The sequence below is a fragment of the Ursus maritimus genome, unplaced genomic scaffold (assembly GCF_017311325.1).
Source record: "Ursus maritimus isolate PB19 unplaced genomic scaffold, ASM1731132v1 scaffold_27, whole genome shotgun sequence".
Classification (NCBI taxonomy): Eukaryota; Metazoa; Chordata; class Mammalia; order Carnivora; family Ursidae; genus Ursus; species Ursus maritimus.
The window spans coordinates 8,082,090-8,104,455 of NW_024425230.1; the positions used below are offsets into that span (position 1 = coordinate 8,082,090).

General features: G+C 44.1%; 1 protein-coding gene and 1 long non-coding RNA gene across 4 annotated transcripts in view; one reads left to right on the forward strand and one right to left on the reverse strand.

Moving 5' to 3' along the window:
• CHSY1 (chondroitin sulfate synthase 1) overlaps window positions 1–22,032 on the forward strand; it is a 75,212-nt gene extending 53,180 nt beyond the window's left edge. For both annotated transcript variants that reach the window (XM_040642690.1, XM_008687640.2), the window contains one exon: window positions 18,977–22,032. In XM_040642690.1, the coding sequence (XP_040498624.1) occupies window positions 18,977–20,566 (1,590 nt within the window). In that variant the 3' untranslated portion in view covers window positions 20,567–22,032. The remainder of the gene's footprint in view (window positions 1–18,976) is intronic.
• LOC103659984 lies at window positions 201–6,255 on the reverse strand. 2 transcript variants are annotated; one of them, XR_005838033.1, is made up of 3 exons: window positions 4,733–6,255; window positions 3,715–3,869; window positions 201–971 (listed from the first exon to the last, which is right to left on the reverse strand). It is a non-coding gene; the product is annotated as an uncharacterized LOC103659984 (long non-coding RNA). The 2 variants fall into 2 exon arrangements; XR_567644.2 differs by lacking the exon at window positions 201–971 and adding an exon at window positions 2,560–2,618.
• Window positions 22,033–22,366: the final 334 nt, after the last annotated feature.

The window sequence follows — 22,366 nt, forward strand, 5'->3', positions numbered from 1 at the left end:
ACCCTGCTCTCCATCAGAAGCCTTACCAAAACAGTCGATTAACACTTATTTTGTATGTTATATGTGGTATGTTCTACGTATTGTATACCGTATTCTTAGAATAAAGTAAGCTAGAGGGCAGAAAATGTTGAAATCATCAGGAAGAGAAAATATATTTATAGGACTGTTCTGTATTTATTGAAAAAATCCACACATAATTGGATCCAGGCAGTTCAAACCTGTGTTGTTCGTAGGTCACCTGTACCTAGGGCTAGCGTGAGATTCTATGAAATAATATGTAAGATATCACTCGAGATAGTAGTGGTTGTCTTGCATTTTTTGTGAGATGTCATCCTGTCACGTTGCATTGTAATCATGGTTTGTTCATTGGCTTATGCATTGAATACAGAGGCAAATGTGTAACTTCAATGACTTGGAAAAGAGTGAACCACTATAACAGACACCTGAGGAATGCAGTGGAGAGAGACACTAGCCTCTTTCTTGAGTCGCAGTCAGGGGTAGGTATTCCAGGATAGCAGGGACTCTGTTCCTTACAGTCATTTAGGGACCCAGCTTCTTCTGCTGCTTCTCTGCCATCGCCTGTGGCATCATCCTCAACCGCATGGTTATGGCGCTCTGGGTGCAAGAGCCAAGGGGGAGGGGACAAGAGCTTGGGGACACAGAGCCAGGCCTTGAGGAGGCACCGGCTGGAAGGGGAACACATCGCTTCCATTCACACTCTGTGGGAGAGAACGGGGGTGTGTGGTCACGCCTAGCTAGATGGGCAGGCGGCTGGAGCCAGGCCACAGCCTGTCACCACGGAGGAAGGGAGGACGGAGCCTGGCAGTCAGGTCACAGTCTGTGCCACGGGACTGAAAGCAGTCTTATGTCCTGTCCTGAACCTTTACATCCAGGGTAGCCTGTCCTCTCTTCTGTGGGTTTGTGGATTGCGTTTGTTTCTCAGGTTGTAAGTACAAGGCGTTGGAATATCTCTGGTGGAAATAATGGCCATGTACAAAGGTCAGACACTGAAGAAATACAACTGTGCAGAGCAATTTAATTTTTAACTTTTACATTAAAAAGCTCCTAATATGAGATCCAAATAGGAAACACCCTTCTTCCAGGCATTTCCATTGGCAAGAATCATTGCCTGTTGTGAACTGGTCATCAGTATATTTTCTTGGTAGTTTTGGTTTTATGTTTGTTGTATTGTGTGATGCTCTTACAGTTTAACTTTATATAAATGCCATCATCATTTGGGATGTCTGTAGATATTTCACCTAAATTTTTCTCTCCTGGAAAATCATCTGGCTGTAATGGTAAGGGGATATTCTCAAAATATAGTATGAAACCAGCAAATCAGTCCAAATGGGAAAGTTTCCCTTAGGGTGTCTCCTTATAAATTTATATTATATTGCTTTTAGCTTTGGCCCTACCATAACATGGAGCCTGGGAACGTGTTTGTGATTAAATTTGCATTTGGGCAATGTGGAAATGCCTTACTGGTAGTTATCAAAGCTTAACCTGATGTTTAAAAGAAGGAATAGAATTAATGGGCTTGCAGTCAGATTTATCAATAAATAAGGAAAACTCTGATTGCATTAATGCCACCTTCTGTGGGAAGAAATAAAGTTTGTGATTCTGCAGTATTTGCTTAGTTACATAGTTGTAAGGTAAAACAGAGTTGTAAAGTAAACATGCACTGTTCCTTTGTATTCTAGGAATAGGCTTATTCATGGTGAATTATGAATTGCTAGACTTACATATACCCAATGCAACATTGTAGCACGGTAGACTAATGCCTTTGAAAAGAAACCATAGCATTCACATTTAAATTTATTTTGACATCAGTTGGACCCTAAGATAGTAACAGTGGTTATGGCTAGGGATTAAGAATAGAATTCTTGTTTCATTTTACCTCTCAGAGTTTTCCTGGTTTTGACCAGTGAACACAGGCTGTGTAATAAACCTCACCCTTCTTTTGTGTGTGTGTGTCTGTGTGTCTGTGTGTGTTACACTGGCACAGTATGCTGTATACTCTGACACCTAGCCTTCACATCAGTATGGAATACCAGAAAATGCGTGACCGACGACAGTCTGGGAAAGAAAGAGGTTTCATTTCTTCCAGTGCAGTTTCATATTTGTGGAGTTTGATGAGGAATATGTTTTTAGTTAGAGTATGTATGTCACATACACACTACTTTGTATATTTCTAGGTGATTTGTGTTGACTAACTTGGGTCAAGATAATATGCAACTTGAATTTGATTCTATGTGAAATTCTCTTGTTACCCACCCCCCCTTTTCTACGAAAAAAATTTGTACTTCTACCCTTTGGTCGATGTATGATTTATTCCATAACATCAGCCTTTAAGCTTTCTCACTTTTGTGAAATGTTTACTTTTCTTGTAACTTATAATTTTAGTGTCTCTTTTTCTTTGGCTAAAAGGTTCTGATTGACAAATAGTAGAATACCTTTATTTTATTTTTTATTTTTTAAAAGATTTTATTTATTTATTTGAGAGAGAGAGAGCAAGAGCTTGAGTGTGGGGGTGGTGGGAGAGAGAGAATCTCCAGCAGACTCCCTGCTGAGCACAGAGCCTGACACGGGGCTTGATTCCATGACCTCGAGATCATGACCTGAGCAGAAATCAAGAGTTGGACGGTCAACCCACAGAGCCACACAGGCGCCCCCAGAATAACTTGATTTTAGTTAGCAGTTAGTGTTGTTAACTATTTCAGAAAAATAAGATGGTCAGAAGTAGAATTATTACTCAGATAGGATATACTTATAAGTGTGTACATACTGTAAGTATACCGTATGTACACTTACTGTGTAAGTATATACCGTATACAATATACTGTATAAGTATACATACGGTATACTTACAGAGTATACTTGCTTTTGTTGCCTTGTATATGTGCGTTGGGACAAATATTTTTCAGATGTCCCCGAGTAGGTTTATAAGTGATTCTCCCTCTTTTCAGTATTTTATAATGAATGCATACTGCTTTATAATAGTAAAAACAGGTGTAAAAATAGTAATCATAGGTGATGTAAGTATTTCTACAAGACGGCATTTTAAGAATCCCATGGCTTATGGCGCAGACAGGAAATGCTGTAAGTATGACTGCACTTCATTCATGAAGTCCCCTTTATTTCCTTGTACTTGATCTTTATTATAAGGTACATGTTGTGGAATCTGATGGAAAGATTGGGCAAAGAGGTAGATGAGATCTTATCTTTTTGGCATCCTTTTCAGAAGTGCGCTTTTGAAAATACGATTTTGACTTTCAAAGCCCCCAGTGGTTATCCCTCCACCCCCGCCTGTTACGGCTCTCACTGCCTCTCCTTTGCCCAACCAAACACAGGTCCACACGGGCAGGGGTTGCGATTTGATTTAGAAGTAGAGGCAAGATACAAAAGGGGGGGTGTGCAGAGACTTGGGAACCGGGCATGTGCGGTGTTCTAGCAGGAGTAGAAAGTTCTGGATGTCACTGACTAATACGACTGTCTTGGTCTTTAGAATTAGATTCCTCTTTTCTTTCTAGCACTGGATTATTAGTTATTTAATGGTGCAGGATATTAGATAGGAAACAAGGACTCGAGGGGCAAAAATGATGGCTAGGTAGTTGTGTTGGCCACAGAAGTCAGAGCAAAGTTAACTTAGCTGTTATCATATAAAGTGCAGTAGTGAAAACGTATCACTTTGAAATACTTTAAAGTGTTACCTACCCTGCTTGACGGTTTCTTGCTGAGGTACCTCCGTAAAATATGTCCATCCATATGCAGCGGGCAAGAAAGAAGCAGGGAAGCAGGCCGTTTACATTAGTTGAGATGGGGTTACCTTGCATGAACTTTTTCACTCTGTTTCCTTTCAGCTTAGAGTGCTGGAAGCCCATGGGGAAATAAATGTCAATAATAAGACCAGTTAGCCATTCTTATTTTTAGGAGTGGTTTTATTTTCATTTTTCTAAGTTCAGGATCACTTAACGACTATCGCTAGTAATGGCTTTCCTGCTGGAGACTCAGCAGCTGCATGGGGTGGGGGGGGGAAGGCAGGGGATAGAGCCGCTTAGCCCTTTTGAGGCACTTCCACTTTAAAAGACAGCTGGGCTGGCGTTTGGATCCCACTTCTTTCTGGTGCCGAGCCAGGGCAGGGCGGCGAGCGGCTGCCCCGCTCGTAAGTGAGGGAGGAAGTGGGTGGAGAGAGGTGTGGAAATCCGTGCTGAATACAAGTGACACTGTCCCTGGAATGGTTCTCCCTCCCCTGGCACACCCCCCCCCCCCCCGCCATTNNCCCCCCCCCCCCGCCGCCATTGTTGAGACTCAGTGCCTCCGTCCACTCGAAGTGAAAACGATCCTGTTGTGCTCTTTTGCCAAGAGAGTGGGTTTTCTTAGAAAGCGAAGGTTCCTGAAGGTTCCTGTCATCTTGGTGTAGGAGATTGGTACGTCGCCAGATCTTCCTTACCACCAGGAATGTTGCTCTTGTGACTTTTCCACTCTTGTTTGCTCTTATGCTTCATCTGACCAAAATTTGGTTCCATGGAGTTTACATACTTGGTCAGAAAGTTTGGGATAGCTTTTAAGCCTTATTGATGATACTATTAAAATATGCCCCACCACCACCAACCCACACTCCATTTCCTAAACCCCAGGATTATAAGGAGCCCCACCACACACATGAATGAGCCTTGCCCTGAGCTGGCATGGAAAGGCTGGCATAGAATGAGTAGTTTGGGAGGGGACTTACCATGGTGGCTGGAGAGCTCCAGGGTGGACAATCAGGCCGGTTGCCCAGGGTGGCCCAGGCATGGTTCCTGCTGTTTGCTCCCAGATGCGGCCTTTGCACAGAGTAGGTGAGTCCTATTTGCTGAAGAAATGAATGTTCTAGAGAGAATACCACGTATTCTCTAGTCTTTGACCCACGGTGCCCTTTGGAGCACTTCCTTCCCCCTCATTTCTGTCAAGTCTCTGTTTCCATTTCCCCCTGCTGGAGAGGCCTTCCTCTACCCAAGTGGGCGAAATTGGACCCACCCTTCCCCGCTCCCCACTGTTTGATTCTTCAGGGCTCTGGTCTCAGTCTCCCACGTTATCCGCCCATCCTATCCCTGGAGTGTGAGCTGCAGGAGAAGGGGACCCGCCACTCCCTGACCTCTGTATGTGCCCAGAGTGGTGGCCCCCCAGGCAGCTGTGACAGTGGGGCACCAGGGAAGCTGCTGCACGCGTCCAGGTCAGTCTCCTGATTTGAACACGTGCACAGTAATAGTACCACCTCGTAGGCTTGAATGAGTGAATGCATGGTGAGTGCCGAAGAGCGTCCCAGAGATGTTGCTTATCAATGTCGTAAAATCAGAGACTGTTTAACTTCCTTTAGAGCCTGGGGCTAATAAGGATTTTTAAAAAAATCAAGTATCTCTGAAGGGTTAAAGGACAAGCTTTCAGTTCAAACATGTTGCCTAACACTTAACTAACAGAAAGGTTATGTTGATGGTTGTGTAAGTCGTGTTGGTTATTTTGGACGTATAGGATGATTATCTGTTCAGTACACTGAAATTCTCTGTTATTAACATTTTAGCCTTTGAGTAAATGTTTATTGAGGGATTCTGCTGCATTCGGGCTCTGCTGCGTGCTGGAGCTGCAGAAATATGGGTGAGGTCTTCCTTCAAGGGCCCTTGGTCTAGTGGAGCAACTAGAGATAGTAAGTGAAATTTTTGAGAATTCTAGATGATTCTCTTCTATGGATGCTTTTCCCCTTTCATGTTTCTGAGGCTAGAATCCATATTTTAAAGGCCTGTGTTCCTGAGGTCTTGCTGCCGTATCTGTTGGGAGTTGGGGAAATGGAGGTGGAGGTTGACAGGGTGTGTGTCTTGCCTTGGGCTGCTCTGCCCGCCAGACCCCTGACCCTATGCCTGGGAATATGAGGGGCAGGGTTGGGTGGGGACAAGGGATAGCTTTGCTTGGCAGGCAGTTGTGGTACGCCAAACGTGTTCTCTTTTCTAGTGTTAGCTCTTCTGTGGAGTATGGTGCTTCTCTTTCGTTGTGATGTTTAAATATTGTCTGGAGCCACTTTGCAGTGTTAAGTGATTAACCTTTTTGTCTTCATTCGCAAAATGGGAGAAATAGTATTCATTTGTTCAGCAAGTACTTATTGGGCAATTACTTATGTTAGGCACCTAGAACAAAAGTTGGTTTTGCCCTTAAGGGGTTTAAAATTGTGAGCATTCAATGAGTATGTGCTTGGTGGGGGGTGGAGAAAAGGAGGGGGAGAGGGAAGGGGGAGACGGGCAAGGATGGTCTCATGGTAGATGCTCAGACTCAAAAAAAAAAAAAATCTCTTCTCCTTTTTACATAAGGCTTTTTACTTTACTGTCTTCAAGACCAAAAAATCTTACTCATTGTGAATTGTTAATCACGTGTGCTTTGTTTCTACCCATCTCTTTTCCACAAAGGATCTGAAGTTTAGAGTATTTTGTATATTCCTCTAAAGGTTTTGTTTTGCTTAGAGCAGGGAGTGGATAGAGGAGTGAAGAGAAGAACAAAAGAATTGATTATAAATAACAAGTCAGAGAGAAAGGATTAACTGTTTTCCCCTAGAATCTACTTTAACATAAATAATTCGAGGATTTTTTTTCCTAATAGGTTGCCTTCGGGTTTTTAAAAATTAACTATTTTTTTTAGAGCAGTTTAGGTTTAAAGTGAGATTGAGCAGAATGTACAGCCTTCCCATATACCCCTACCTTCCCCCCCACCCCACGATTCCCCTGCCGGCATCGCCACAGAGCGCTACTTTCGTTAAGTCCGTGGACGCACACAGACACAGCAGCATCACCCAAAGTCCCTAGTTTACATTAGAGTTCCCTCTTGATGTTGCACATTCTCTGGTTTTGAGAAATTTATAATGTCAGGTTTCCGACGTTATGTTGTATTGAGTAGTTTTGCTGCCCTAAAAATCCTCTGAGCTCCACTCATTCGTCCCCCACCCTCCCTCAACCCCTGGCAACCACTGATCTTTTTACTGTCTCCATAGTTTTGCCTTTTCCAGAATGTCCTATAGTTGGAGTCATACAGTCTGTAACCTTTTCAGATTGGCTTCTTTCACTCAGTAATATACATGTGAGGTTCCTCTGTGTATTTGCTTGGCTTGATACCTCACTTCTGTTTAGTGCTGAATACTTTTCTATTATCTGATGTACCTCAGTTTATCCACTCATCTACCCAAAGGACATACTGGTTGATTCCAAGTTTGGGAATTTATGAATAAAGCTGCTATAAACATCTGTGTGCAGGTTTTTGTGTAGACAGAAATTTTCAGTTCATTTGGGTAAATACCAAGGAATACAATTGCTAGATAGTACCGTAAAAGTACATTTAGTTTTGTAAGAAACTGCCAAACTGTCTTTAGAGGATGTGCCTTTTTGCATTCCCACCATCCGTGAACGAGAAGTCCTATTGACCCATATCCTCCCAGCAGTTAGTATTGTCAGTGTTTTGGATTTTGGCCATTTTAATAGTTGTGTAGTGATGGCTCATTTTAATTTGCTAATGTTATATGATGCTGAACATCTTTTCACATGCTTATTGGCCATCTCTATATCTTCTCTGGTGAGCTGTTACAGTCTTTTGTCCATGTTTTAAATCAGGTTGCTTATTTTCTTAATGTTGAGTAAGTTCTTTGTGTATTTTGGACAACAGTCCTTTATCAGATATGTCTTCCGCAAGCATTTTCTCCCAGTCTGTGAATTTTCTTCTCATTCTCCTGACAGTGTCTTTTGCAGAGCAGAAGATTTGATTTTAATGAAGTCTGGCTTCAATTATTTCTTTCATGGATTGTGCCTTTGGTGTTGTATCTAAAAAGTCCTCTCCACGTCCAGGGTGGTCTAGGTGTCTCCTGTTATCTCTGAGGACCTTTATAGTTTTGTGTTTTACATTTAGGTCTGTGATCCATGTTGAGTTAATTTTTGTGAAGGGTTTAAAGTCGAGGTCCAGCTTGATTTTTGTGAACATGAATGTTCTGTCGTTCTAGCAGCATTTGCTGAAGACTATCTTTGCTTCATTGTATTGCCTTTGCTCCTTTGTTGGTTTGCCTGTGCTTAGAAAATGTTTATTTGTATCACTTCTCTAGAAACCTGATACTATAGAATTTTTTAAAAAGATTTTATTTATTTATTTGAAAGAGAGAGAGCACGGGGGAGGAGCAGAGGGAGAAGCAGACTCCCCACCGAGCAGGGAGCCCAATTCGGGGCTGGATCCCAGGACTTTGAGATCATGACCTGAGCCGAAGGCAGACGTTTAACCGACTGAACCACCCAGGTGCCCTGATACTAGAGAATGTAAAGCTTTCAAGAGCTGCCCCTTCCCCAAAACACTCCCTTTCCTTCCCCTTTACCCTTTTCTTAAAGAAAGCTGTAAGAACTCGAGCCTTTGTATGATGATGGTGGAGTGAGAGTCACTTCTCAGTTAACTGCAGGATTATTAAACCAGGGTATCCAAAACATGCTCTGTCCTCCGTCACCACGCAGACTCCCTCACCCCTGTGTGGTGACAGAAACACTGACTTGAATGAGTGAAACAAAGCTGTGGTACCTACCACTGGGCTCTAAAGTAGAAACTTTGAGAGGCTTGAGCGGACGGGAATCGGGCTGTGCTCTTGTTCCCCGCATCACTGGCCCTGCGGCCCTCCGCTGCTGGCCTTACCTTGTGACAGCAGCTCCACTGGGTGGCCCCAACGCAGTAGGCCTTCATCATTTAAAGCCTGCTTGAATCTTTAGGTGGTATGTGGATGTTAAGATATTGCTTGTAAGTTAAAATGGTTCAAGATGTCTTTATTTAGAGTGAGATTCCACAACAAATCAGCAATCTTGACTAAAAAAACCTAGAAGGAAATGAACTTGTAGGCCATATTTGGCCCACGGATTTATTCTGGCTCATATTTCTCTCTCATTCTAAAATTTAGATTAGTTGCTAACATTTAGAAATTAGGACACCCCTATTTCTCACTTTTCTTTAAAAATCAGAAGATCTGACCCCACTGGGCCTGTATTCCTCTCTGTCTCTCCCCAGCCTGGCACACTTCCCCCATATTGCGCCCATAAGTTTGTTTTTAGTTTTATTTCTGTTTTGGTTTGTTTTTTTGGCAATCCCCTAGGCTGCGGCTTACGTCGGTTTTCCTATGGATTTTTGCTCCAGTGTGAGAGCTGTATGTGGTCACATTAACTAGCATTAGGAAAGAGCACAGTGAGGGGCTCTGTCTGCCGTGCCCAGCGGTGACCGTACCCGGGCACCTGCGGGAGACACATTTAGAGAGAGCCCTTCCTACCCTTCCCCTACAGCAGGCCCAGGGCTGTGCCTGCAATGCTGCCCACTCAGTGCTTTATCTTTGTGTGCAAGCTTATCTTCTCTTTGTGTTTGCCCTTTTAGATTTTCCCTGCCTGGTAGACTGCCTTTCATGTGACTGTTCAGTAAGTATTTGGTGCCACATTTACGTAAGACTTCGTTCATTTAAAGATAGCTGTGCACACATTCATTCTTCTTAATGCTGCCACGTTTGCTTCTTTATCCGTGGGAGCAGAAAGGCGATGCCTGGAAAGCTTAATGGACTCCCGCAAGGTCAAGCGTCATTAAAGGGCAGCGATGGGAGTTCAGATCGGTTTCTGACTGCAGATAAGGGTGTTCTCTTTCCACGGCCGCTGTTGACCATTCAAACCACCAACTGTCAGCCCTCGGACTCTTGATTTCAGCTTGATCACTTGGCTTATTGTCTTACGTACAAGTATCAAATTACTGACAACAGTTTTTGCTATCCTTTGCCAAGCTTCATTCTCAGTTCCTTTGAAATGCGTCCGACTTCTCCAAAAGGTATTTAGATTTCAGAATTTGACACTAATGGTTTGAGACACAAACATAGCTCTCATTTTTTACCACTAGAGACCCAGTGTAATTCCCATGAAAAATCTTCTTTTTTGAATGGACTCTTTAAAATACAAAGCACCTAATCCTCAAACTTAATTGGATGAAAATCGGCAAAGCCGATACAAAACGAATTAGGAGAGAGACCTAATATGGATTGTAGTGACCATATGTCCTGAGAGCCAGGGCCAGGCCAGTATATGCCGGTGATCTGGGCCTAATTATTAACAGATTTTTCTCTTTCATCTCAAAAAGGTCCTGGTCCAGACAGTAAATTCTCTGGAAACCCTACCTCTAGGTATATGAGAATGTTAATTTAAACATTTAAAACTTGTGAATAGATTATTTTGAAACTATTACCAGTTATGGTCTCTTGACATTTAGGCAACCCGTATTTTCTTTGAACCGTTTTCCAGCACAAAAGGATAAGAAAAATCCTCTGCAAAGAATCGAAACGCTGCACAGATCAGGGTTAAGAAATAGCTATCGATCTGGAGCAGTGACTGTGTGTCAGTGTGGCTGAAATACATATTTAATGATGGACCTTAATGTAAACAGTTACCGGGAAGAGCCCTGACTTAACGAGAATGTCGGCCTTCGTTGCAGAGGACGCCGAGGACATTTGCTAATGCACACTGTAGACCGTATTCGTTAGCTGAAGATCAGATGTGGGTGGTTGATGGTTATTTCCAGCTGGGCTGGAAGTTCCTGGGAATAGCGTGACCTTGGTATTCATTAGCCCCTCTCAGATTTACCATAGAATGAGTCACAGTCCTGAAGCATGTCACAGCGCAGGAGATGGCTTTGCTGGAGTCCAGGATTATGGGGGTACTTTTTAGAACAAAGATTAGGGATGTTCTGTGGACACTGGAAATTAAATGAAACAATAAGGGTACTGTATGCATCTTAAAAAGGCTTCCTGGGTGTTTTTTAGCCAAGGAACGGCCTTGTGATTATCAAATAACCCGTACGTGCACCAATTTTGTTCTTTCTTCTGCAATACTTTTTAACTTTCCATTTTATAATATTCTTTGAAAGAATGAGCCAAATTATAGATTATTGAAATACTTTAAAATAATGAAGTCCTCTTAAAATTTAAATTTGATAGTATTTGAAATATTCTTTATAACAAAAAACCCTCCTTATTTGCTACCCCATGGAATTACTAAAATGAACCATTACAAATCTCCTGTCCTTAACTATGTTTATTTAGAGCAGAATTGGAGGTTTGTTTTTATAAGATGGAACAGTTAACTGGTTGCGATGTGGTTTTCTCTTCTAATGCCCCAAATACAGTTTGACTCCGTGAAGGTAGAAGCCTGTAATATTCAACTACTGTACCTTTAACCATATCAGGGTGGGTGGGGAGAGGAGCATCAGGGCATGACTTTAGAGTTATATGTGACTGTTTTATAAAACTAGCGTGTAGGATTTTTTTTAATACAAGGTCTTAGAATTCTTCATGTTGAAGGAACCTCTTGTACTAATATAGTCATTTTATAAAGAAGAAAACTTAAAATCCAACAAATTCAGGTGACTCCTCCAAGGTCTTACAACTTATTAGTAGCATAAAGGCAGTAAATGTCTCCATATAGTCTTATTTCTTAATGTTTGATTTACATTGTTACATTCTGTACTTTCCCCCAGGGAAATAGTTGTTTTATTTCTAATACCTTTAACTTGCTAAATACTTACTTTAGTCACGCAGTTATACCTCTTAAGGGTAGGGGATTTCATTCCTGTTGAACCCTGGAAATTGCCTGGAGTCCAGAAATTAAATCTTAACCTGCGTCTTACTTGCTTAATGGGAAACATTGTAGTGGACAGAAAATTGGCCGTAATATGGAGAAAAGAGGCATGATGGATAGAAGACATAGATGTTCAGCATAATGATCCAGCTGTTTCTCATTCAAGTGCCCATGAGCAAAATGGCCCAACTTCCTCTCACCTGCAGCATACGTACCTTCTTAAACGCAACAGGCATCTTTAGAGGGAAAAAAAAAAGTAGGCAAAATCCAAATAATAGCAAGGAAACGAGGAACCAGTCAAGATAAAAACAAAGACAGTTTGAGGAGAACTTTGGAAGGGATTTGAAAAGCAAAAGCAAATGCTCACAATACTAACAAAGGCAGAAATGAGATCCCAAAGCCCTGAGATCGCCTGATGTGAACAGGTGGAAAAGGCGATTTGGGGTAAAAGTGGAGGGGGATAGATGGCGGTTGGGGAAGGTGTTGCGAGCTCTTGCCCAGGGCCTGGCCCACTGGGATGGGGGGGGAAGTCTGATCATTGGGACCAGCACCCAGCCTTCCCTTATGGCCTTTCCCTCCCCCTCTCCCTTGCAGGATCCACAGATGATTTCTGGATCATTTGTCCCTAGCTTGGCCTTAATGTCTGTCTCATTGAAATTTTTGCTTTGAATTACACTTTATATTCCCATTCTTAATTCTGAATGTGTTTTGTAGCTCATATTCATATAAGAAAACAAGTTTCCCTGAAATCTGCATTTCCCCCTTCCTCTCCCCCCCCCCACATTGAGGGTAAAAAGAAAAAGTTTCCTGACCTCTCCACCAAAGCCATTTATAATAAGGCTTTGTATAGAAGTTGATGGGGATTGGTAAATGTGCTGAATGACCAGAAGGTACCACTAGAAACTGATTCGGGCAGGGTCTTAGTATCACCCTTAAGGTGCACGGCCTCCCCTGTAGACATTCTGTCTACTCACCTGTACAGTTCCTGTACACATTTGCCCTTTCAGAAAAGGAGCTATTCACTGGCATTTGTTGAGGTTTTTCTTAGGATCATAGCAGGTGTATATTCCATCCAGTGTGTCAGGTACGTGGCTTCTTTGTCTAAAATGTTTATTTTGTAATATTAGGGTGATGTAGGAGGGGAGGGCACCAGCCAGTCTGGACATAGACTTGGCCTTACTTTTAACAAAATAAGTGCCATCCCCCAAACACTGTCATGTGCCCGTGTGCTCCCCACCCCCTCTCTAGTCTTACAAAAGATTTCTTCATTTGGGGAAAAAAAAAAAAAAAAGGATATAGCACAACATTCATTCAGACTTGTAAAGGTTAGCCAGATGTGCCTACAACTTTATTATAGTTCAAGTTCTTGGTCTGTAATGCTTCCGTAAAACGCCGTTAGTCAGTGTCAACAATTTTCTTTTCTTCGTGTTTATGCCTTCAGCAAACACACGCTGTGTTTCAGGTAAAGCTTGCCTGGACGTCAGTCATGATGGAAGTCATGACCACAGACAGCCTGTAAAAGATGTTGAGAAACGTGGTCCTGAAAATGTTTGGGGATGTGCTGTCCTGGTGAGTGCGTAGGAAGAACCAGTCATGCACGGAAGACCGTGCGCTCCACCGAGGACTCCCCTTGGAGCTCGCTGTCCACGGGTGGGGTTTTGATAGCCGAGACTAAGATGTGCAGTTATGTATTTGGTTTTCTGGGGGGTAAAGGACAAATAACAACTACATCCTTTGTCTGGAAGGATATTTATTTTTCCTCAAATATACTGCCGATTTTTACATTGAAAAATATATTCTAGCCAGAGGACCCCAGCCCTGTCCCGGTTCATTAGTTACCAATTAGTTACCAGATCTGTCCGTCCTCATCAGCTGTGCTCTTCTGCATTGAAATCAGGCAGCAGTTTCTTGATACCTGCTGTGCGTAAAGACTACCGATTATCATAAATTCACCAAATGCCTGCTGAGCGTCTCGTGTCAGGCATGAGCTAGGCTCTGCAGATAAAGGTAGTGAACGCGTGCGCACCGGTTCCCTCAGCCTGCTCCAGAGGGCTTTGTCTCCGTCTGTTCGGGCTGCTGAACAAACATACTGTCGACGGGGCGGCTGGCGCAGCACACGTGCATTCTCACAGTGCTGGGGGCTGGAAGTCCAAGGTGAAGGTGTCCGTGTGGTCAGCGGCTGGTGAGGACCCTCTGCCTGGTTTACAGAACTGCTTTCTTGCTGTGTCCTGCCATGGTGGGGAGAGAGTGCCCTGGTCCCTTCATCAAAACCCTCACTTATCTGGGCCCCATCCCACCAGGGGAGCCCCGCCCTCACAATTTCATTTAAACTCAGTCTCCTCCCAAAGGTCCCACCTCCAGACACCCTCATATTGAGAGCACCTCAGCATGTGAATTTGGGGGGCACAGACATCCAGTCCACTGTACTCTCCTTGTGGGACTTCTTGCACTGTCATTCTGGGGCTCTCTTTCTTCTCTGTCATACCCCTGGTTTCCAGGATGCTGTGTGATCATCCTTCCAGGTCTATTCCCTCATTCTAGGAGGGCACATTCTTTCATTTTTTTTTTTTTTTATTAATAATGATTTTTTATTATATTATGTTAGTCACCATACAGTACATCCCCGGTTTTCGATGTAAGGCTCGATGATTCATTAGTTGTGTATAACACCCAGTGCACCATGCAATATGTGCCCTCCTTACTACCCATCACCGGTCTATCCCATTCCCCCACCCCCCTCCCCTCTGTAGCCCTCAGTTTGTTTCTCATAGTCCATAGTCTCTCATGTTTCATTCCCCCTTCTGATTACCCCCCCTTTCTTTATCCCTTTCTTCCCCTACTGATCATTCTAGTTCTTATGTTCCATAGATGAGAGAAATCATATGATAGTTGTCTTTCTCTGCTTGACTTATTTCACTAAGCATTATCTCCTCCAGTAGGAGGGCACATCCTTTCATAGCTGGGAAAGACTGAGTATGAGGTCAGACAGTCAGCTGCCTGAAAATATCTCTTCTGCCCCCCTACCTGATGGATCATTTGGTTGGGAGGAGAACTGTACGTTGGGAATAATTTTCACTCCCCCCTCTTACTTCTAGATAGCCTCTTTTTCTCGTCTTTGGAAGTTTTCAGATTGCTTCAGATTGCTTTCTTTGTGGTGTTCTGAATTTGTATTCTTTGTACCAGCAGTTGGGGTTTAATTCAGGCAACTGGTCCCTTCATTCTGAACCCATTTTCTGTATTGTTATTTGCTCCCCAGTGTGCTTTCTTGTTGTGGAATTGAGTACTTCCTCTTTTCTGGTTTTGTTGTTGTTTCTGTTTTCTGGGATTTTCTTCAGCTTTATCTTCGAACTCTGTTCTGCTTTTTTGTGTTGCTGTTTTGTGTTTATTTTCAGGAGCGTTTTCGGTTTTCTGATTTTCTTTTTGATAGTACTCGGTTTTTGTCGTATGGGTGTATTATCTTCTGTGTGATGTGTGATGCCTTATAGGTTTGTCTTTTGCTTCTCTTGCTGAGTTTTCCTTCTGTTCACTACATTGTTTCTCTTTCCAGCAAGGGTTTGTTTCTTTGTTTTGTCTCCATCTCCTGCACTGGACAGTCTTTCAGCAGCCTGATGGTCCTTAGCTGTTGATCATCATGGAGACTGAGGCATTGAAAAAGCTAACTGGAAGCTCTGTAGGCAAGATTTCTTAGACTTGTGTCTTTGCTGTAGTGACCTGTTTGGATGGTGCTTTCTGTGGGAGGACCCTGGCCTATGGCACTGGTCGGTTGATCCAGTCTCCTACATGGATGGACAGTGGGGGGTAGGTGTCCTGGGATCCAGTTGGGAAAAGGGCTGGGAGCCCTCCTCTTCAGACTTTTGTTTCCCTCCAGTTGTTGGCCTTGATCTCATCCCTACCCAGGTGTTCAGATTTCATTTCTGGAGAAATTGAACTTCAGGTTGACGTGCTTATCAGTGAACTAACCCAAGAGGGGTGAGGGGAAAGAACCTGTAGACAGTTATATTCAGGAATAACTACTGGAAATGAAATGATCATGTGAAGAAACCTCCGATATTTGCTACTTGCCCATCCTGATTTAGTTAAAACAATTGTGAAGCAGTGAATTTTGGCAATACCCTCATCATCTAAATGGCAGAATAACTTGGAGCATGTCTTTGAAGATGCTAGACATCTGCCACCACCCTCCTTCCCCCACTCCTGTGATGGGGAGAGGGGAGTGTCCCCTGGCCATGCTGGGAGGGGATGTCATGGCTCCACGTTTGTCCAGTCCCACTGCGTGCAGTACTGGGCCTCACCGCCTGCCTTTCACAGCACCTTTCCTGGGGTTCTGAAGGGCAATAGACGTCCTCTTCCTTCACTCAAGTTCATTTCCTCTGAATTTGGGGGCATCTCTTAGCCCCCGTGCCTCCTCTCCCATTGTCTTGGTCCTTGTGAGTTTATTCCTTTCTTCTTTCTTCTCTTTGAAGAAATATATGGGAGGAGAGAATCATGTGGCTTCTACCACTACATTTTTAGCCACAGGCCTCTGATTTGTATTTTAAGAAGACCATTTTTGCTACTGTGTCGAAGGGCCCTGAGGGAAGAACAGAATTCTGCAGGGAGCCCCATAGGGAAGGCACGCTGACCAGAGCAGGGCCTGAGGCACCCTCCTCCCAGCTGGGCCAGGCCGGGCCGTGCTGGCTTTCTGCTGGGGGCGGGGCAGGAGAGAGTGCCTACTGCTTCAGGCTGTTCTGACCTAATTTTGAAAAACAACCTGTAAGGTTCAATGTGTTTACGTTCTTGGAAACGGAGAGACCTTTAAAACAAGTCGTGGTTCTTCATGCTCACTGTTAGAAATTTGGAAATTGTAAGTGGACAAAATGAAAATAATATGTAATTATAACAAATGTATATAAAATGATTATGTAGCCTTCCATCATCTCGCATGCAGCAGTTACTTTACTAGTTCCCAGTCATGGAGCCCTTGGCTGTGATGGAATGGGCACTGCTGTGGTCTTTGTGTCACCCCTCAGGTGGGGTCAGGGGTCAGATGGCGTACCAGCTGTGGGATGCATGTCATGAAGGCTGACCTTGCGAAAACTGGAAGAAGGGCCTTCAGGCACCTGTTGGGGCACACAGGGGTGAGGGGAGAGGGTGGGACCGGCTGTGCTTGCTTCGTGTCCTTAGCACCTGTGGACAAATTTCATTTTTCCTGGCTTGGCAGCCTCACAGGACACTGACTTGTCCCTTTGCAGCCGCACGGTTGGCATCCGGGACGCAGTCGGGCTAGAACAGGAATGTGAACACACTGGGCAGGAAGTTCCTGAAACCTCTTTTGTTGTAACCCATATAAAAAGAAAGGCAAATGATCAGGGTCCTTGTCCAGCCCCTGCCATGGGGTGTTCATGTTAACGTAGTTTTTCTCCATGCTCACTCTGTGGCCTCGCAGCCAGGCCTTGGAGGAGCTCGGGCCTCCTTGGCTTCGTGCCTTCCCAGCTAAGCAAGCCCCAGACTGCTGCTTTGCTTCCGGCCATCCTGCAGCTACAGGAAGGGTGTGGAGAGGCGCAGGGCACCCAGCACCGTCGGCTGGGAGCAGGGACCGTGAGCAGCCCCCCGCACGTGGCTCGGGGCGCACCCTGTGTCTGCCCACTGCCTCCTGGCACGCCTCAGAGGCGGGGTGCTCTCCGAGGTTGGGTGTGCTCTGCTTCTGTTCTTTTAAACTGTGACTGCCTTTTCTAATTAATTGTAAAATTTGGAAGTGATTTCAGTGGCTAATTCTATGTTCCCGTGTCTTGTGTTGATCAAAGTTGAAATAGTGGGGGCCCTTCTGAGATGTTGTCATTCCATGCTAAGTTCTATTCTGCGAACAGACCTCGCAGGTGTCCAGGGCTGAGTTTGAGAAGGTCAGCGTTCGCCAGACTCTCAGCTCCCTGAGAATTAAGTGAGCGAGTGGATGTGGGTGGAGGCCTTGCACAGAACCCAGCCTGCATTCCTCCCTCTCTCTCTCTATCCCCTCCTCCCACCCTCTCTCTCTCCCTCTCTCACTCTCTTCTTTGGAAGGGTTTCCCTTCTTTTTACTCTTACTGGCTTTATTTAGTGGTAGCTTGTAGTATTGTACAGAAGAAAATGGGATGTAAAAATGCTAATAACTATGTTTTTCTGTTATGGCGATTGCTGTGTGTCAGGAAAGAAAAAAGTAAAAAATATGACTTTCCAAAGGTAAATAAACAGCTTGGTTCAAATACATACCACCCTATCAAGAGTTAGTATTTAGCAATAAGAACAAAACCCAGAAATGAAACAGGGCTCATTGATCACATACCAACTTCAAGTGTTATTAAGGTGTTTTTTGTAGTTTTTTATTCTTCGTTCCAAAATGTGTTATAGAAACTCACCATCTCATTGCTTGGACGTATGGGGGAGTTAAGTACATTCCCTGTCTAACTGGAGGGCATGCCGCATTTGGGCTAATGGACCTCCAGCCTTTGTCCTCCCTGCCCCCAAACCTGTATCATAGGACAGGGGTGAGTTGGTGAAATAATGAACCCCCTTGCATTGCCCGCCTCTTAGCTCAACACTCTGAGCCTGTTGTGTGCTGGTGCTGGAGACCCGGTGATGAGCAAACAGTACCCCCCCCCCCCACCTGCACAGAGGCTGTGGGAAGGCTCACTTCACACAAGGAACAAGCAGGCATTTAAAGGATTTTCAGCACGCTCACTTCCAGTGACCTTGAAGCATCTTGTTCTCACTGACAGCATGCCTCCAGATAGCCAGCCTCTTCCTCTTTCTCTTTAGCTTGCTGGAAGCGTATTAATCCTGCATCGGGTCATACTCATGGAGTTTTCCTTTTCGCTCTGTTGATGCAGTTTATTCCTAGACAGGGGTAGCTGCAGGGTCTGCTGTTCCAGAAAGGCAGCAGCTCCCGTTGGGTGCCAGTCTTCAGTGGGGGGGACCTTGGCACTTGGGTTCTTTACACGGGCTTGGTGGGGACCCAGGGTGGCCTTCTCTTGCAGGTACGCTGACTTGGTGCCCTCTGATCTCAAGATTATACTTTTTCTGTATGAAAACTTTCTCATAATTCTGTTTGCTTACAGAATTATATTGGCCAACTCTGGTTATCGATGGGTCTTCTTTTTTGAAGCAGTTTATACTTATTCTTCCTCTAATCTCATTGGACTGCTGGAGATTGGGCTTTCCCCAAGTCCTCTGGTATGCTGTGGCTCATTTGCGAAGATTTCTAATATTTAGAGTTTTGTTTTTTCTGAAGACTGTGCAGGTGTGTAGGGGAAGGCAAGAAGAGAGGGACAGAGTCACATGATACTAAAATAGCCATATTTTTGTGTGTGTGTTTTTTTCCTTAACAGATGCAGCAGCTTTTTTATGAGAATTACGAACAGAACAAAAAGGGGTACATCCGAGATCTCCATAACAGTAAAATCCACCGAGCCATCACCCTGCACCCCAACAAAAACCCGCCCTACCAGTACCGGCTGCACAGTTACATGCTCAGCCGCAAGATCGCCGAGCTGCGCCACCGCACCATCCAGCTGCACCGCGAGATCGTGCTCATGGGCCGGTACAGCAACACCGAGATTCACAAGGAGGACCTCCAGCTGGGGATCCCGCCTTCCTTCATGCGCTTCCAGCCCCGCCAGCGGGAGGAGATTCTGGAGTGGGAGTTTCTGACCGGGAAGTACTTGTACTCGGCCGCCGAGGGCCAGCCCCCTCGGAGAGGGATGGACTCGGCCCAGAGGGAGGCCCTGGATGACATTGTCATGCAGGTCATGGAGATGATCAACGCCAACGCCAAGACCAGAGGGCGCATCATTGACTTCAAGGAGATACAGTACGGCTACCGCCGCGTGAACCCCATGTACGGGGCCGAGTACATCCTGGACCTGCTGCTCCTGTACAGGAAGCACAAAGGCAAGAAGATGACCGTGCCCGTGCGGAGACACGCGTACCTGCAGCAGACCTTCAGCAGGATCCAGTTCGTGGAGCACGAGGGACTGGACGCCGGCGAGCTGGCCAACAGAATCAACCAGGAGTCCGGATCCCTTTCCTTCCTCTCCAAGTCCCTGAAGAAGCTCGTTCCCTTCCAGCTCCCTGGCTCCAAGAATGAGCACAAAGAACCCAAAGAGAAAAAGATAAATATATTGATTCCGTTGTCTGGGCGTTTCGACATGTTTGTGAGATTTATGGGAAACTTCGAGAAGACGTGTCTCATTCCCAATCAGAACGTCAAGCTCGTGGTTCTGCTTTTCAATTCTGACTCCAACCCCGACAAGGCTAAACAAGTTGAACTCATGAGAGATTATCGCATTAAGTACCCCAAAGCGGACATGCAGATTCTGCCCGTGTCTGGAGAGTTTTCAAGAGCTCTGGCCCTTGAAGTGGGGTCTTCCCAGTTCAATAATGAGTCTTTGCTCTTTTTCTGTGACGTTGACCTCGTGTTTACTACAGAGTTCCTTCAGCGGTGTCGAGCAAATACAGTTCTGGGCCAACAAATATATTTTCCAATCATCTTTAGCCAGTACGATCCAAAGATTGTTTATAGTGGGAAAGTTCCCAGCGATAACCATTTTGCCTTCACTCAGAAAACTGGCTTCTGGAGAAACTATGGGTTTGGCATTACTTGCATTTACAAGGGAGATCTTGTCCGAGTCGGTGGCTTTGATGTTTCCATCCAAGGCTGGGGGCTTGAGGATGTGGACCTTTTCAACAAGGTTGTCCAGGCAGGTTTGAAGACATTCAGGAGCCAAGAAGTAGGAGTGGTCCACGTCCACCATCCTGTCTTTTGTGATCCCAATCTCGATCCCAAACAGTACAAAATGTGCTTGGGGTCTAAAGCATCCACGTATGGGTCTACACAGCAGCTGGCTGAAATGTGGCTAGAAAAACACGACCCAAATTACAGTAAAAACAGCAATAATGGCTCAGTGAGGACAGCCTAACGTCCAGCTCTGCTGGAAGAGACGTTTTTAATTATCTAATTTATTTTTCAAAAAATTTTTGTATGATCAGTTTCTGAAGTCCATACGAGGATATATTTTACACGTGATTTTCTTACAAAGGACTCCTTGATGATTGAGCTTTTTGAACAAAAATGTGATCATGTTTGCCTTTGAACACATTTTCTCGCTGAACGTTGTGTAGCTGACCTGCTTAATGATGACTTGAAATGTACCTGATGAACAAAACTTTGTTGTTTGGTTTTTTTTTTTTTTATGCATTTCCTTTTCAGACCTCCCCCCCCTTGCTGCAGTCCTCTGGCAGAAAACATGAACGTTCCTGCAAAGTATTATTGTAACGAAACACTGTAACTCTCGTAAATGTTTGTCGTAACTGTTAACATGGCACAGATTCTACCTTTTGTCTTTTTTTTTTTAAGCCATTTTGTGTTCCAGTTGTAAAATAAGGAAATGTGATAATAGCTGTACCATCACCGTCGAGAGAGCTTTCCAAGGTTGATTCTTTCCCCCAGATTTGTGCTCATCGTGGTCACGTAGTTGTGTGAAAAGCAAGGGGAGGGGGAAAGGCACGGTGAGACATGCGGCTGTTCTTGGGATCGTTCGTGCGGCTCAACGGGCCTGGCATTCAATTCCAAGACGGATTTGGTGTTTTTTGTTTTTTGTTTTTTCCTCTTCCTGACCCTTCTCTTTAAAGGGTAAACTATTATTAATATTTAGAATGGCAAAGAAGAATTATTGTAATAAATCTAATAATGTACACAAGCTAAAACAGAAACAAAAACCCGCCCTAATGGAAGCATTGGAGGAAAACGTATTTTGGTTTTGTTCACTTCATCCCGTCTGCGTTACATTATTGGTGGAGATGGTGGTTTCATTCTTTAATTACTGTTTTGTTTTATTCTTTGTATCCGAAATACCTTTAATTTATTTAATACCCATTGTTTAGAGCTCTGCCGTTTCTCCAGTACCTGTTAGTTATTAGTATTTATGTGTATCAGGAGTGCGTTTAGTGGTCTTTCACTTGCAGTAAACTGATCTCCAAAGATTTCCTTTTGAAAACGCTTTTCCCTCCTCAATTTTTACATTCCTTCCTGTTTTACTAAATACTAAGTGTTCTTTGACAATTTTGGTGCTTGCGTGTTTTGGGGACAAAAGTGAAATGAAGTCTGTCATGACACCAGAACGTACGTTTGTTTTCAACTCACAGATCAAATGTGCCTTAATAAATTGTTTTTTTTCATTTAGATTTCAGTCAGTAATAGACTTGCCATTTTAATACACATCGTTGGAGATCTGCTTATTTGTAAATAGTCTGTTGCTCATTTGGGAAAATAAACCAGTGAACAGTATTTTTCTATTGTACTTTTCAGGACCATTTTGTCTCATTACTCCTGTTTTAGCTAAAAAGAATTGTATTACATTTGGAGAGTAAAAAACTGAAACACTGATTTCTAAATGTTTCCAAGTTATTTGAGGGGAATATTTTGTGTAGACTGCAGTTTGGGAATGAAATGAAACTTTCAAGTGCCTTTTCTTCTGTTTCCCCCAGAATGAATTTGTCCTTTCTTCCTCCTCTTCAACTTGCTGAATCTGTGTTCCCCAGAACGAGGGTCTTCAAACCCATTCCAAGCCTCATCTGGCTTCTTGGTACACGTGCACCTTCCTGGCCCCAGAGTGGGACCGACTGGGCCTCTTAGAGCCTGCGTTTTGGCTGCGTGCATGAACATTTTCGGGGTTTTAGGATGGATCTATCTACAGGATAAATTGTGTACCGTTGCTATA